At 42.3% G+C, this 15,844-nt stretch overlaps 1 protein-coding gene across 9 annotated transcripts in view; it reads left to right on the forward strand.

Annotated features, from left to right (window-relative positions):
- The window catches only part of TTC7B (tetratricopeptide repeat domain 7B), a 241,385-nt gene that overhangs the window by 101,519 nt on the left and 124,022 nt on the right, over positions 1 to 15,844 (forward strand). For 7 of the 9 annotated variants that reach the window (XM_059055632.2, XM_059055627.2, XM_067027900.1 and 4 more), the window contains 2 exons: positions 4,702 to 4,780; positions 10,778 to 10,950. In XM_059055632.2, the coding sequence (XP_058911615.1) occupies positions 4,702 to 4,780; positions 10,778 to 10,950 (252 nt within the window). Of the gene's footprint in view, positions 1 to 3,935; positions 4,069 to 4,701; positions 4,781 to 10,777; positions 10,951 to 15,844 lie in introns of those variants that run through there. The other 2 variants (XM_067027904.1, XM_059055637.2) reach the window with 2 other exon arrangements.

Genomic DNA, 15,844 nt, shown 5'->3' on the forward strand with positions numbered 1-15,844 from the left:
TTGGAAAGGTTTTTTTTCAAAAGCCTCGAAATCCTCATTATCCACACCACCCTCTAGAAGCTGGCAGGCTGGGCGTGCCTGGGTACGTTCCTTGCTACAGGTGTGTCCCTGCCCTCCCAGGCACCCATGCTGCAAACACGGCTGAGGATGCATGAGACGCATTCCGTTTACAGGGAGCTTGCTGTGCTGCCTGCCAGTCCATGTGCAGTGAGAACGAAGGGGGTACGAAACAGGGTGAAAATGCATCCCCTCGGGCTCGTGGTTGACTCAGCTCATGGTCGTTCTGAATTTCATTCATTCAACACATATTTACTGAGCACTTTCTGGAAGCCAGCTCTGTTTGAGGGGCTCGGGATATGGCAGTGAGCAAAACAGAGACCTTGGTCCTCAAGGCGCTTATGTTCTTATGGGGGGATGTGAAGCCATCCAAGCTTCCCGGTGCTGTCCCGGGTTCACCAGTGTGTCCTCAGGGATGAGCCTGGAACCCGATATGTAACAGTGCTCAGTAATTATTGAAATAACCTACTGCTTAAGAGATTCAGAAGCGCCAGTTGGTAAGAAAGAACATGGAAAAAGCCAAACGATTTCTTAGCTCTAAGAGATCTACTGTGTTGACTTGTTCTAAAATTGATCTTTAGTTAGAAACTTCTCCACCACAGAGAAGGAGAAAGAATACTGAACCTACGCTGGCAGTGGTACCTTTCCCTTGTTACCCAGGAATTTGACATCCAGTATTTTATTCGCATCAGAACTTTGAGTTTGCAATGACAATGACAGATGAGATTGAATTTAAGTGCATTGGTGGCCTGGGCCAAACTCTGAGGTTAGAAGAGAATTTGGAAGGACAGGTTAAGGGAAGAATTGTATTTTCCCACCCTGCTCCCAAGAAGTGAACATAAAAAATGTAAAAAAAAAAAAAAAAATATATATATATAGTGCGCTTGCAGTTGAAATAGCTGCCCATAACAAGGTGAAATAGTTCTCCAGTCTCCGAGTTTCTCCAGCCTTGGTTTTCCATTTGGATTTTGATTTTGGAACTCTGGCTTCCTTCCCGTATACATTTCCCCCTTGGTTCGATGGTAGGTTTGTACGTCAGAATGTACATGTCAGGGACCAGCGTTCAGAAGTGCTGCTTTCAGGGCCCAAAGGATCAAGAGGGAGGCCGAGCGCCAGCCAGTCAGCGTCCTCCCTGGGTAGCCTCAGGAAGTCACTGACCTAAGGGCCAGCACACGGGACCTGGAAGGAGGAGGCTCAGGGGGAGGAGGAGGAAACCTGACGGAAAAGGGAAGAGAGAAGAAAGAAAGGGAGTCGGTCAAGGGAGGATTAGAACGTGTGTCCCTGTGAACCGTGGATGGGCTTTCCTCTGACTGGGTTTGCACGAGAGCAGGGCTGAGGACGCTGGCCTGAGCTCTCCCTGCCGGGCTGGGGACTGTCGCTGACGTCGGCAGGTTTTGCCTGCCTGTTGGGCTGAACGACCAGCCGGTGCTCCAGGGACTTGCAGGCCCTTTCTCCTTAGTGAGAGCTTAGCTGTTGGGAACCGTTCCACGTGGAGGGAAGCACACCCAGCGCAGGAAGCGAGGTGCAGGAGGTGAACCCCGAGTTTTGACAGCTTGCCGGTGCCTGCCACTCGAATGCTGGCCAGAACCTTCCTTTTAAGAAGAGTTTACCATGATGGATTTTGACGTCATTGCACTCTCTCAGTCAGGGGTGTTGACATGGAACAAATGACCTAATAATGTCAAGGGTCTCTGGAAACCCTCAAAACCGGGGAAATTCCTTGTCTCTTTTCATTTTGGAGTGGAGTTTTTAAGCAGCGGTTCATTCCAGATAGTTCACGGGTTTCCACATTTTAAGAATAAGCTAATAGTTTAGAGACATGAAAACAATCATGTGGCTTTTGTTCATTTCCCTCAAACTGGGGGTATTTCATAGCCTTTAGAATGTAATTCTTGCAAGTTAATTCCTTTTTTTGTTCCTTTTTATCATGATTATCCATCTAGCTTAAAAAATTTTTTTCTGCTGTCATGGCAACCAGTGGAAGTGATTGCTTGAATAAAATTATGTGACTAAAAACATGTATGAATGGTATGAGAGTTGCTGAGAATTGTGTGTCTTTGCGTTTAGAATATTTATCTCCTCTTCTGATATTTAAGCTGGGCGATCTCTCCCCCTCCAGTACCCCCTCCCTCCTGCCCTGTGGGTGCACAGGCAGCCTCACGGTTGTCCTGACGGTGCCGTTTGACCAGCACAGCCAGAGGCCTTCGGAGACATTCTGTGGTTACTGCAGATCCACCGTTTACAAGCAGGATTCCTCCCAGCTTCAGGAAGAATTTGATTCTGAATGCTAAGCTCTTCCCAGAAGTAAACTGGAAGCAGTTTGAGAAAAACTTGAATTTGCCTCAAGGGCAGTGTCAGTGCGTCAGGAATACGTCCTCAGCTGCTACCGGTTTGGCCTCCTGTGCGGCGTCCTCTCGGTCACGGGGACCTTCCTGCAGTCGCCACCAGAGGGCCTCGGTCCTGCACGGGAGAAACCACACCTCGGCCTCAGAGGGGAGTTGAATTTCTCTACCCGTCGGTTGTCATTTAGGGCAGCTGAGGCCTCACCCTTGGACACCAGGCTGCTTCACCTGGGCCAGCAGATTTTCTTTCCACTTTTGAGCCAGTTCCTAGGAGAAGCTCATTAGCTGGGAGCGCTGGAACGCATCCGATTTGTATTATGTGTATATATTAGTGTTCGTATTAATGATGTAAAACATAGACCTTTCTTGTATGCATATTTTGTTCTTTCTTCTAGAGCTGCACTTCAGTTTGAGGGCTCACATTCCTTTTGTCAGGAAGGTGAGAGGTTGGGTAGAAAGGTCCCAACTCGCCCTCTCACTGGGTGTGGAGGTCTCAGCAAGCCGTTTCTCTTCTGTGTCCCAGTGGACTAGCTTGTGTCAGATCACTTACAGCTAGACAGTTCTGTGCTTCCGTAACTGGATAGGTATCTCACTCTGCAAAGAGGACCTTGGAGACATTCCAAATTGCCAATTCCCATCTGATAGCCTTCCCTGACTTATAACATATAGATTCGATACTGCCTACCCAAGGCCTAACTTCCACCCTGCTAAAACAGCCCTTTAAACCTGCGTCTCCCAACTATATTGTCCCAGTCTCACCTTACTTCACACAGTTCAAAACGCCCTTCTTTTTGTACATAGTAGGAGCTCAATCTGCGATTCTGGAATAAAATGAGACTGCTCTGCCCTGCCCATCCATCCCTTTTTTCAGCTGTAGCTGTTTTCTCCCCACCATGTTACTTAACAGAAACGAGCTTCAGTCCAAAGCAAATGTACTCTGGTGCCTGTGAACACAGATCCCATAAAAGCAAATGAAGGGGAAAGCAGCAGCGTAGATTGCATGTCCCAGGGCCTGTTACCTAATTCCTGTTCATGTCTCCTTTAGCGCTGCCTGGACTGCCAGGCGCAAGCCTCTCTTTTTATGCCACCGTAAAGCTTCTGATCCGGTATCATCCGATATGTGTGGGTGAGAGGAATATGGGAGTATTGATGTATCTGTGCCAGTAAACCATTACCTTCAAGTTCTGGGGCTGTTCTTGTGAATCAGAGTCCTGGGATGTCACGTTAGGTGTAAGACACGAGTTAATAGCCCTTGTGAGTGCTTGTAGCACACAGAACCCACCTTCAGTTTGATTTAGTCCCTTTGTGTGATTTAAAATGTCATCCAAGAAGAGAGCTGAATGCCTAGAGCACCTGCCACAGACTGCAGAGGCTGGCTGACAGGTCCGCACCGGCTGACCCGCTATGTGGCTTTTTTGGAAAGCTGAGATGTGTTCTAACGAGCAGGTTATAAATATCACGGGGTTCTGTCGTAGGAGGTGGCGGCGCTCGATGTAAAGGGACCTGCTGGGAAACGCTCCCAGCTGAATGGGTCAGGCACAGCCTTCAGAGGGGGCAGACAGCAAGTGGGGTCTGGGCATACGGACCGGGATTTACTAACGAATTACTGTCCCTTCACGAAACGTGTCACCCTGCACGTCTCTGTGAGGCGTGTGGGCACCAAAGTGAGGTAGGCTGGCCCCAGTCAGGTGGCGCCAGCCTCCAGCCAGCGCCCACTAACTGTGGGAGGGGCTGTGACCCTCTGCCTCTCTGGGGGCAGGAGGGGCCGATGGGTTTACTGGGCAGTGATGTATGTTCTCGAAGATGCGGAGTGGTTGCTTGCTGGAGCCCCTCATTTTTCATACCTTTTCTCTTTGTCTTGCCTGTAAAGGTTGCAGGTCACAAGAAGCCTTTCCCACGTTGCACACAGTGCCTTGTTGATACTCCTGTACCCCTTTGCCACCCGCCTTGCGGTGAAAAGATAGAGTTTTCAGCACCTCTCAGCAGAGCAGGAAAACTTCTCAGCCACTGTGAGGTGGAAGGTAGACTCTGGAAAGATATCTTGCCTTTTTTTTTTTTGCCTCGGATCTGATCTTCTGACGTTTATTTTCTTGAGAAAATTGAATTGTGGAAGTTCAAAAGACCATTGATCCTAGGTCAGACTTTTCAGAGTTGAACAAAGATGGACAGACATGTGCAGAATCATTGCTTACAGCCTCGCCAACAGCTTTTATGTAGGCAAAATGCATTGAAATATGTGTATAAAATATTTAACATTAATACACGCCAGACGGAAACCCTGTCAAATTCTCTGTGCACACAGGAACTTGACGAGAGGAGTCGGGAGATTTAGAGAGATCCTCAGAGCAGTGGAAACGAGAACAACCCAGAACCTGCGAATGGTGAGTGTACCTTAATGACTTGGCTGAGGCCCGAGGCACTTCAAGTGCCTCTCTCTCTTTCATACGTGTATTATAAATTATATATTATATATCATAACATACTATGTAATAGAGACATTATACACTATAAATTATATCCCAGTGAAGCATACATATATATATATACACCTCATACATTCACCCAAAGTCATTGGACTTTAGTAGTCACCGAATTGTTCAGCCATCACTAATATTTAATTTCAGAACATTCTCATCACCCCCCAAAAATCTTCATGCCCATTACTAGTCAATCTCCCCATTCCTCCCTTTCCCCAGCTTCTGGCAGCCACTAATTTACTTCCTGTTTCTATGGTTTGCCTATTCTGGACATTTCATATAAATGGAAGTATACAGTGTGTGGTCTTTTTGTGACTGGCTTCCTTTACTTAGCATAATGTTTTCAAGGTTCATTCACGTTATACCATGTATCCGTCTTTCATTCCTTTTCGTTGCAGGATGATATTCCATTGTATCGATAGACCACATTTTTGTTTATTCAAGTCATCAGTCAATAGACATTTATTGTTTCCAGTTTTCAGCTATTATGAATAATGCTGCTGCAAACATTCTCATGCAAGTTTTTATGTGTATATATGTGTTCATGTTGCTTGAGTATATACCTAGGAGTGGAATTGCTAGATCATATGGTAACTCTACATGTAACATTTGGAGGAATTGCCGAACTATTTGTCCAATCGGTTGCACCATTTTACATTCTCACCAAAAATTATGAGGGTTCCAGTTTTTCCACATCCTCGACAACATGTGTTTATTATCTTTTTTTTTTTTTTTTTTAGTTCTAGCCATCCTAGTGGGTGTGAAGTGCTGTCTCATTGTGGTTTTGATTTACATTCCCTGATGGCTAATGACGCTGAGCATCTTTTCGGTTGCTTCTCAGTAGTGCTCTCTCTTGAAACATAAAAAATGCCTCCTGTATAGCAGTTAGAAGGTATACCCTCCTGATGACAGGGTGGTGAAGGCTGAGTTGTATGCTGATGATTCATACCAAAACCCAGACAGAGCAAAGCAGATTAGATCCTGAGGAGAACCTGGCTGTGTGACTAGCTACATGGACCATAAAACCCAGAAATAGAAAAGCTAGTGAAATAAACTGGTTGATCAGCAGCTTGGCTCTCCTGTTGACTTGAGTTCTCTCTCTTTCCCTTTAAACCTTTCACCTTCCTGTCTGGGAGGCTCATTAATTATACCTCCACAGTTTACCCTTCAGAGCCAGAGTCATCGAGTGTTTGGGTGAAGGCCTGCTGTTCATGGAAAGCTAAGAAGTGCCCCAGGCCCCAGCCGATGTGGCAGCCCCACTAAGACTGCAGTGTCCTTGGTCTCGTCATCCACGCTGTTGTCCTCCCATTATCAAGAGTCCTTTTGGGCTTCCCTGGTGGCGCAGTGGTTGGGAGTCCGCCCGCCGACGCAGGGGACGCGGATTCGTGCCCCGGTCCGGGAAGATCCCACGTGCCGCGGAGCGGCTGGGCCCGTGAGCCGTGGCCGCTGAGCCTGCGCGTCCGGAGCCTGTGCTCCGCAACGGGAGAGGCCACAGCGGTGAGAGGCCCGCGCACCCCGATGAAGAGTAGCCCCCGCTTGCCACAACTAGAGAAAGCCCTCGCACAGAAACGAAGACCCAACACAGCCATAAATAATAAATAAATTTTAAAAAAATAAAAAGAGTTCTTTAAATGCTGTGGGAGAGTGTTCAGTTGGGCAAGGCTAAGAGATTCCTGTCATGGGAAATGAGGCTGTATCTTCATGCTAAGGGTGTGGACATACAACTCACTGGCCCAGATGGCTAAGCCATAGGCTTTTCTAGAATTATGGGAGGTAAGCAAGACGGGTGACTTCACACACACACACCACCAAGAACTCACTTGGTCTTTGACATCTACTTATGTATTGATGCGATATACGGGTGCCCTCAGAAGTTCAAACAAAACAGTTTGATCTTCACAGTTCTTTAAGGGAAAAAAACCTGCAAAAGTACGGATAAAAATTGTTGCCATCTATCTTTTCTCTCAAACTGACCTACTCCCAACATTCCATAAAATTTCTGAACTGGTCAGCACGAATAGCTTCTTCTAAGGTTTGGAAGCGCAATGAAAGTAACTGGTTATATTGACAAGTGTTCTTATAATTGTTTTAAAAGCACATTTAAAATGCCAATCTTTTGGGCTTCCCTGGTGGTGCAGTGGTTAAGAATCCGCCTGCCAGTGCAGGGGCACGGGTTCAAGCCCTGGTCTGGGAAGATCCCACACGCCGTGGAGCATCTAAGCCCGTGCACCACAACTACCAAGCCTGCACTCTAGAGCCCGCGAGCCACAACTACTGAAGCCCGCGTGCCTAGAGCCTGTGCACTGCAACAAGAGAAGCCACCGCAATGGGAAGCCCACGCACCGCAACAATGAGTAGCCCCTGCTCGCTACAACTAGAGAAAGCCTGTGCGCAGCAACGAAGACCCAACGCAGCCATAAATAAATTAATTAATTAATTAAATAAAATGCCAATCTTTCAAAATTACTTATAGACTCAAAAAATATATATTTCGTTAAGGAAATAAAGGGTTTTTCCTCGTTAAAAGGTTGAGTGCATGCACTGCACTGTGAGAATCTGCCTGCTGCTTACTCCCATATTATTTTTTAAAATTGGAGACTATCTTCCATTATTGTCTAAGGTTTATGATTTTCACATCAATGTGTTTTAACTTATAAAAATCCTGTGAGGTAGGATTCTGACTAGAGATGTTAGGAAGGAAGACAGTTTTCTTCTTCTTTTTTTTTTTTTTCTTTTTTCTTTTTTCTGAGAAGTCCTGTGAAGAGGCTTCTAAAGAAAGCCTGTGTAGATAAAGCTGCCTCTGGGCACTTTCAGCTGTTAACCGACTGGACAGTGTTAATGTAAGGGCGGAGTCACTTCCCACTCAATGTCACACTTGAGTTGCAAGTACACCTTTGGTCTCGGTTGATGGTTCTCAAGTGACCTAAGTTAAACTGTTTCTAATCCCTTGAGTGCTTAAGGAAAGGTGTGCATCAGAACCATCTGAGGAACTTTGAGCAAATACACATCCCTGTACCTGACCTCAGAAATGCCAGCTGAGTCAGTCTGTGCAGGGCCTGAGAATCCACATTTTCTAGTTTCCACAAGTGAGTCTTTGCCCACTCTAGTTGAGAAACATTTCCTGGGAAGTCTACACTGGTGTCTTGGTTTCCGGTGGACATCAGGAAACTTCTCCAGCTATTGACACTCATAAGACAGTGTTTCTATCAGCCTTAATTGCTATATGATTCTTTTTAGATTAGCTGATAATTACAGATTTATGATATCCTTATGAGATGAAAAAGTTGCTTTGTAAACTCTGGTGTGAGACCATAGCAGAGAGTGATTTAAAAGTACGTTCACAGCAACCCCATTTCTAGATAAGTACTCCAAATAATTGAAAGCAGGTGTTCAAATCAAAACTTGTATATGAATGTTCATAGCAGCACTATTGACAATAGCCAAAAGATGGAAACAGTCCAAATGTCTACCAACTGATGATTGAATAAACAAAACGTGGTCTAGCCATACAATGGAATATCATTCAGCTGTAAAGAGGAATGAAGTACTGATTCATGCTACCACATGGATGAACCTTGAAAACATTATGCTAAGTAAGAGAAGCCAGACACAAAAAGACCACATATTATATGATTCCATTTATGTGAAATGTCCAGAAGAGGCAAACCTATAGTGACAGAAAGCAGATTAGTTATTACCAAGGGGTGGAAGGAGGGAGAATGGAGAGTGACTTCTTAAAGGGTGTGGGGTTTCCTTTTAGGGGAAAGAATGTTCTGGAACTAGAGTGGTCATGGTTGTACAACATGGTGAATGTGCTAAATGCCATTGGATTGTACACTCTAAAATGGTTAACATGGTGAATTTTATGTTACGTGAATTTTATCACAATTTAAAATCACATACAAAGAAGTGCATTTAATGACCCAGTTAGTACAAAGAAGTTCAAGTCTTCTTCCAGACCAGCTTCTCTCCTTTCCTTCCTTTAATTCTAAATGTATTTGAAATGTATTTGGTAGCTACCAACAATTTTTAGGCATTTAAACTGCAAGCTAAATATAACCGGAGTATAAAACATAAAAGGTATCATAGATATTGGTGATCTTGCTGATAATTTCTCATATTTAATCTCCTTTTCTGAACTTCATTTGAGATTTCAGTGAACATCCTCCCTAATCAGTAATGCATGACGAGGTGATGCCTTTAAAATGTGTAATCACATCAAAACCTCATTTTAAAAATCTCTCCAGAAGGTTAATACCTTGAGGGAAAATGAGATCTAACATGAGCTATCCAGCAGTGGACAAGCAAACTGTTTTGAGGGCAGAGACTTTTACAACCTTAGAATCCCTCCATGGCAGATACATCCAGAAAGTGAAGTTCTTTGTTCATTTTTCTCCTTTAACATTTTTCTCTCATCTGTAGTGAGTGGAGGTTATTTTTGCTAGTTGACGCTTCCAGCAGAAGTCATTAGCTTATATGACTGCAGTGAGATCGAAATGAGGCCGTAATGGAAGGTTTAAGAAAACAGTTCAGGAACTGTTTAGGTCCTGAAAATCGTGCTCTTACGAGATCTTTACAGATGGCTCAGTTGGGGATGATAGGAGTGCATTTAATTTCACATTTTCATAGACATTGAGAGCTAGTGGGTCTTACTTGGGAATAATGAAGAAAATTTGCCTTTACCCAGTGGTTACCAGAAACCACTAAGCTAGTGATTTGGTTGCATTTAGGTTTCCTTGTGGTGTTTTAAGAAATTTCACACGGATGAAAGCCTAGCAAAGTTCTCTTCTGGAACATATTTATTTTAAAAAGCTCGTTGTCAGGGAAGATCAGCATTTTTTGTCTGCATCTTCCAAAGAATGCTAAAACCTTGTGGAAAAACCTGCTGGTTGAAGTTGTATTTGGCTGCCTCTGGCTGATTCTGAGGTGGCCTGGACCACCCCGAGATGCAGTGCTTCTATTTTCGGAGGGATTTTTTTTTTTTTTTTTTTACTTCTCTTCTTTGTCACTGGAAGATTATGAGGTAAGTTAACTGATATGCATCAGTTAACAAAGTGCTTCTTAGTAGCTGCCACATCTCCCTCCCCCATACATCGTATGTGACGCTGTTCTAGGCAGTGGAGCTATAGAGTTTGGAAAAACATAGTAATCTGCACCTAACTTAGAAGAACAAGATCTGGACATTATTGGGTTTTCACAGTAAGAAAGGAGATCCCTATCCAGCTTTAAAAAAAGGTCTTCCGGATCAGTAGCCATAGTCACTTTGTCAGCTCTCCACTTTACTCAAGGCCAGTGGGGAGCCTTTGGGCTGAAGGGCCAGGATGCAGTAAGAACGGGCCTCAGGTACTGAGTCACAGGGTGGGGCTGTGAAGGACTTGCCCTTGGCACTCCGGAAGAAGGAAGACATTCTAAAAATCTGCAGCGAACATCATCTTATCGTCGACGAAGAGATTTTTTTTCAGGGATTACATCATCTAGGTTGAGTACTGGCTTTCAGCCAAGGTCGGGCTTTGGCAGGCCTCGGTTGGGAGGTGATGAAAATATTTGCGGTTCACCTATTATTTATAAGAGCTTTTGGAAAATAGCTTAACTAAAAGTTTCAGTCGTTTCCGGTATAAAACATGTTCAGTGTTCCAGAGTATAACAGAGGCAGGGCAGCATTTGAAGGGCATGAACTTATTTTTTTTTAATCTTTCAAATATCTTAGTGTATCATATTTTCTTTTCTTTTTTTGTCATCAACTGATATACTTTTCATCATAGGAGTAGAAATTTTTAATTATGGGTCTTGGAACAGTGATGACAAAGTGATGACTAAAAAGTATTTATTAAATGAGCGAATGAATGAATGAATGATACAAAATAGATTCATGGCTGTGCCTTTGCTCCTTTGTGTCCCCAGACAATAGCCAGGCAGCTGGCGGAGATCTTGTTGCGGGGTATGTGTGAGCAGAGCTACTGGAACCCTCTGGAGAATCCGCCAGGCCAGTCACCTCTGGACGATCCTCTCCGGAAAGGAGCAAACACAAAAACCTACACCCTCACGCGGAAAGCCCGTGTCTACTCAGGAGAGAAGTATGGGAGTTGGTTTCCTCGTTTGTAGGTTAGGGGATGGGAGGGAAACTTCAGGAAAATGTAAGGATGAATAGAAGTTCAAGGGTAGATTTTTTTTTACCAGTTTAATAAAGATAGCTCTTTACTCTTCATAACTTCAGCAAATATCTATGCATGAGTGGGGACATTTTGAGTAGGAAAATGCTCTCATCTAGTGCTTGGCTGCCATTCTCAGCCTTCACTGTTGGTCTTTCCATTTCGTTTATTATAAGAACCGCAGAACCATACAGCAGTCAGTGACAAAGCTATTAGTAAGCCAGAGTTGACTTTTCTTTTCTTTTCCTCAGCAATTCCTTGATCCTTTGGTTTAAAAACTTGTTTTAAACTGAATTAGCTGTAAGAAGAAGGCGAATTTAATAATTTACAGGTGATTGGAAGGTGATGTCTCTTTAGAGTGCATTGATTGGTTTAAGTTTTGAATTTGGAACTTGGATCACCTTTGAGGAAAATGGGCTAGGGAAACACTGGGGTCTCAGCCTAGGATTTCCCAAGGTCCGGGAAGGGGGAGGTGGGAAGGAGAGAGACCACAAGAAGGTGGGGAGACGGGAACAGGGGTTGACTCGTTCTATTCCTCCCCTCAAAGCTTTCCTTCCCGTCTTTGTTCCTACAAGGACAAGGCATGGTGGCTTTTCAGAACCTCTCCATGAAGCAAAGGGGAACGTGTAAGAATAAATACGGAAACCTTCTTTCGTCATTACAAATTGGAAAAGGTGGCTGAAAGACCTCAGGCTGCTGCTTCTGAGGCCCCAGAAAGCTCTGACAGAGATGGGGTGATTAGATAGTTATTACATGTGTGACTTCTGAACACAATGCCGCATTTTAAAAGGGGCGGCATTTCTCAGGGTAGCTGCCTCTTAATCCTCTTAAATTGACCCTGGCATTTGTCTCCCTCCTCATCTTGTTGTTCAGTTTGAATTTCTTATACGCATTCCGACTAGTGAGCATTTTCTTAACTTTTTCCTGCGTTTACTCCTTAGTACTTATCTGGATTCATAGAACATCTGTTCTAGCAGTTTTCAAACTCTCACTTTTAAAATGCTGACCCCCTCATTATGAACTATTTAGCAGCAGGATTGGGGTTCTTTTTTAGGTGATATTTAAATCTTAAAAATAGACCCTAGATTTTTCTTCTGCTTCAGATGCTTCTTAATAGCCAAAGTGCCAGTATATTGGAGAATCTAGTTCTTGCTCCCTCCCCTAATCAAGTTTGACACATGGATGAAGCCCTGTGTCTCTCTGGGTGCGATTCCAATGTGGCCTCACCCCTTGAAGGCAGAGAAGCTCACAGTGCTGGCCACTTCTCCCTTATTTCCTAAACCACTCAGCCTCTGTCACTCTTTTAACATCAGCTTCCCCATCTGTACAAGGAGAATTATGGAGGCAAAATGCAGATCTAGTTAAATCAAGTTATTAGTTAAAGGGAAGATTCCCATGTGACTGGTTACTGAGACACAAGTTTCATTTCACACAAATACACACAGTCATATTTTTAAACTGTTTCATTGAGATATAATTCACATACTATATAATTCATTCATTTAAAGTGTACAATTCACATTAATATAGCTTTTAATATAGTCACATAGCTCATCACTACAGTCAAATTTAGAATACTTTCACTACCCCCAAAATAAACCTAGCACCCCTTAGCTGTTACCCTCCATCCCCCAAACACTTGTATTTTCACATGAATTTTAGGATCATTTTGTCTATTTCTGAAAAAAAAAAAAAAAGGCAACTGGAATTTTGTAGGAATTGCATTTAATCTGTAGCTCAATTTGAGGAGTATTGCCATCTTGACAATATTAGTCTTCTGATCCATGAACATGGGATATCTTTCCATTTATTTAGGTTTTCTTTAACTTTTTTCAACAACAATTTGTAGTTTTCAGGGTCTAAGGTTTTCACTTCTTTTGTTAAACTTATTCTTAAGGGTGTTTTGGTGTGTGTGCTTTTCTTTTTGATACTATCACAAATGGAATTGTTAATATTAATTTCATTTGGGGGTTGTTCATTGCAAGTATATAGAAGTAAAATTGGTTTTCTATATTGATCTTGTATACTGAAGTCTTGCTGAGCTTGTTTATTAGTTCTAATGGCTTTTTTTAGATTCTTTAGGATTTTCTATATACAAGATCATGTCATCTGCAAATATAGTTTTACTTCTTCCTAACATAGGTGGCTTTTATTTCATTTTCTTTCCTAATTGCCCTGGGTAGAACCTCCAGTACAATGTTGAATAGAAGTGGCAAGAGTGGACACCTTTGTTTTATTCCTGATCTTAGGAAGGGGAAAACATCCAATCTTTCACTATTAAGTATGATGTTAGCTGTGGGTTTTCATAGATGCCATTTATCAGGTTGAAGAAAGTCCCTTCTATTACTAGTTTGTTAAGTATATTTTTTTGTGAAAAGGTTTTGAATTTGTCAAATGCTTTTTCTGTATCTACTGAGATGATCATCTGCCTTTTGTCCATTATTCTATTGATGTGATGTATTACATTAATTGATTTTCAGATATGAAGCCAACCTTGCATTCCTAGGTGAATCCCACTAGGTATATAATCCTTATTTATTGCTGAGTTTGATTTGCTAATATTTTGTTGAGGATTTTTGCATCAATAGTCATAAAATAATTGATCTATAGTTTTCTTTTCTCATGATGTTTTTGTCTAATTTTGGTATTAGGATAATACCAGCCTCATAGAATGAGTGGGAAATATTCCTTCCTCTTCTATTTTTTGAAAGACTGTATGGAGAATTATTATTAATTCTTCTTTAAATGTTTGGTAGAATTCACCAGTGAAGCCATCTGGTCGTGGGCTTTTCTTTGTGGGAATGTTTTTGATTACTAATCCACTCTCTTTACTATTTACTATTTAGCTATTAAGATTTTCTATTTCTTCAGTTTTGGTAGTTTGTGTCTTTCTAGAAATTTGTCCATTTCATCTAAGTTATCTAATTTGCTGACGTACAGTTGTTCATAGTATTCACACATACACACACACACACATATAATTTCTATATGATTGGTAGTCATGTACCCTCTTCCATTTCCCATTTCTCCTTTTAGTAATTTGAGTCTTCTCTTTCTTTTCTGGGTCAGTCTACCTAAAAAGTTTGTCAAATCTTATTGATCTTTTTGAAGAACTAACTTTCAGTTTTGTTGATTTTTCTCTATTGTGTTTCTATTTCTCTAGTTAGTTAATTTCTGTGCTAATCTTTCTTCCTTCAGTTATCACCATCAGCTTTTAGCTTTCTAGTTTTGCATGTTCATACCCTTACTTCTGATTTATTAGTAAAGAGAGAAAATCTGCTTGGGGCTTCCTTATTAACAAGACAGGACTCTCCAATCAAGCAGTTTTATGGCAAAAAGATGTTATCACCAGTTCAGTTATGTGAGTTGGGAGGTAAAAAAGGGAATCCATAGATGATGTTTAAATCTCATTTTGGCCGGTGGTCCCTCCTCTCTCCCCTCTTATGAGGAACATGAGCACAAAGCAAACTTTATGTGCCATAGATCCTTCCAGCTCCAGCAAACCACACGGACCATTCAGGACCATTGGTCATAATGGACAATAACTGAAAAATAACCTCTGCCAGAAAACTCCCCTCCCTGTCACTGCAACCTGGACGTGAAGTGGGTACAGGATGCTCATCCTCTCTCCATCTTAAATGTTGAAAGGAAATAAAATGCTGATAATCCAAGATAAAAAAAGAGAGGAAGAATCACATGCCATAGGCCTCCTTACTTCCTTTCTTCTAGATCTTTCAATGAAGAATTTTATTGACTTTTGTTTACTTATTTTTTAAGTAAGCTTTTTATTGACACATAATATACATTGTGAAAAATACACGAACCAAAAGTAGAAGACTTGATGAATTTTCACTAAGTGAACACATGCAAGTAATTAGCATACTGGTCAAGAAATAGACATTGCCAGAACCCTAGAAGGCCTCTCTGTACCCTTCCCCAGTTACTACTCCCTGCCCAAGGGTAACCCTATCCTGACTTCTATCACTGTATTTAGTCTGGCCCATTTTTGAAATTTACATGAATGGAATCATATATTAAGTACTTTTATGTTTAACTTCTTTTGTCTAACATTATATTGGAGAGATTCATCCATATTTTTGCATGTAGTAGTAGTTTGTTTTTGTTGTTGAATAGTATTCCATTTTATTAATGTACTCCCATATGTTGATCCATTCTACTCTTGATGGACATTTGCGTTGTTTGTCATTTGGAGCTAATAGGAATAGTGCTGCTATGAATATTCTTATACATGTTTCTTAGTCCACATATGTGTGCATGTCACTCAAGTATATTTTTACTTCCATTGTATTCCTCCTTGTAAAAAGCACTTGAGGTGGCTTAGATAATTAAATGCATATTAGACTAGATAATTAGGACTAAGTAAAGAAGGAAGCTAGAAACCACTATTATGCCAGGAAGCGGATGATGATTTATTGAAAACTAGGAGTTCCATACATTGTGCTAAACTCCTCGGTAGGCCTAAGAGGAGAAAGTAATTATCATGGCGTGCTAAATACAGGTCTAAACCTCCTGGTAGCCAATGCAGAGGCTTATGGTAAGGATGAGGATACTGTTCAAAGTATAAAGATGGGGGACATTGAAGGGTCCTAACAACTACTTTATGGCAGAATCGAAGCTGGAACGACCATCCCTTCAATCAACTTCCTCCAGGTCTAAGGCCCCAGTTTTCCGGCTCCACAAGGTTGAGGCCTGGGCACCCCAGGATCTCCCCTTGAGGCTCTTGGGCCCCAAGAGGATAATATCACAAAAAGAGGGCCCCAACAATTTTGACTGTCCACCCTGAGCTCCACACTTCCCT

The sequence above is a fragment of the Kogia breviceps genome, chromosome 3, assembly GCF_026419965.1.
Source record: "Kogia breviceps isolate mKogBre1 chromosome 3, mKogBre1 haplotype 1, whole genome shotgun sequence".
NCBI lineage: Eukaryota > Metazoa > Chordata > Mammalia > Artiodactyla > Physeteridae > Kogia > Kogia breviceps.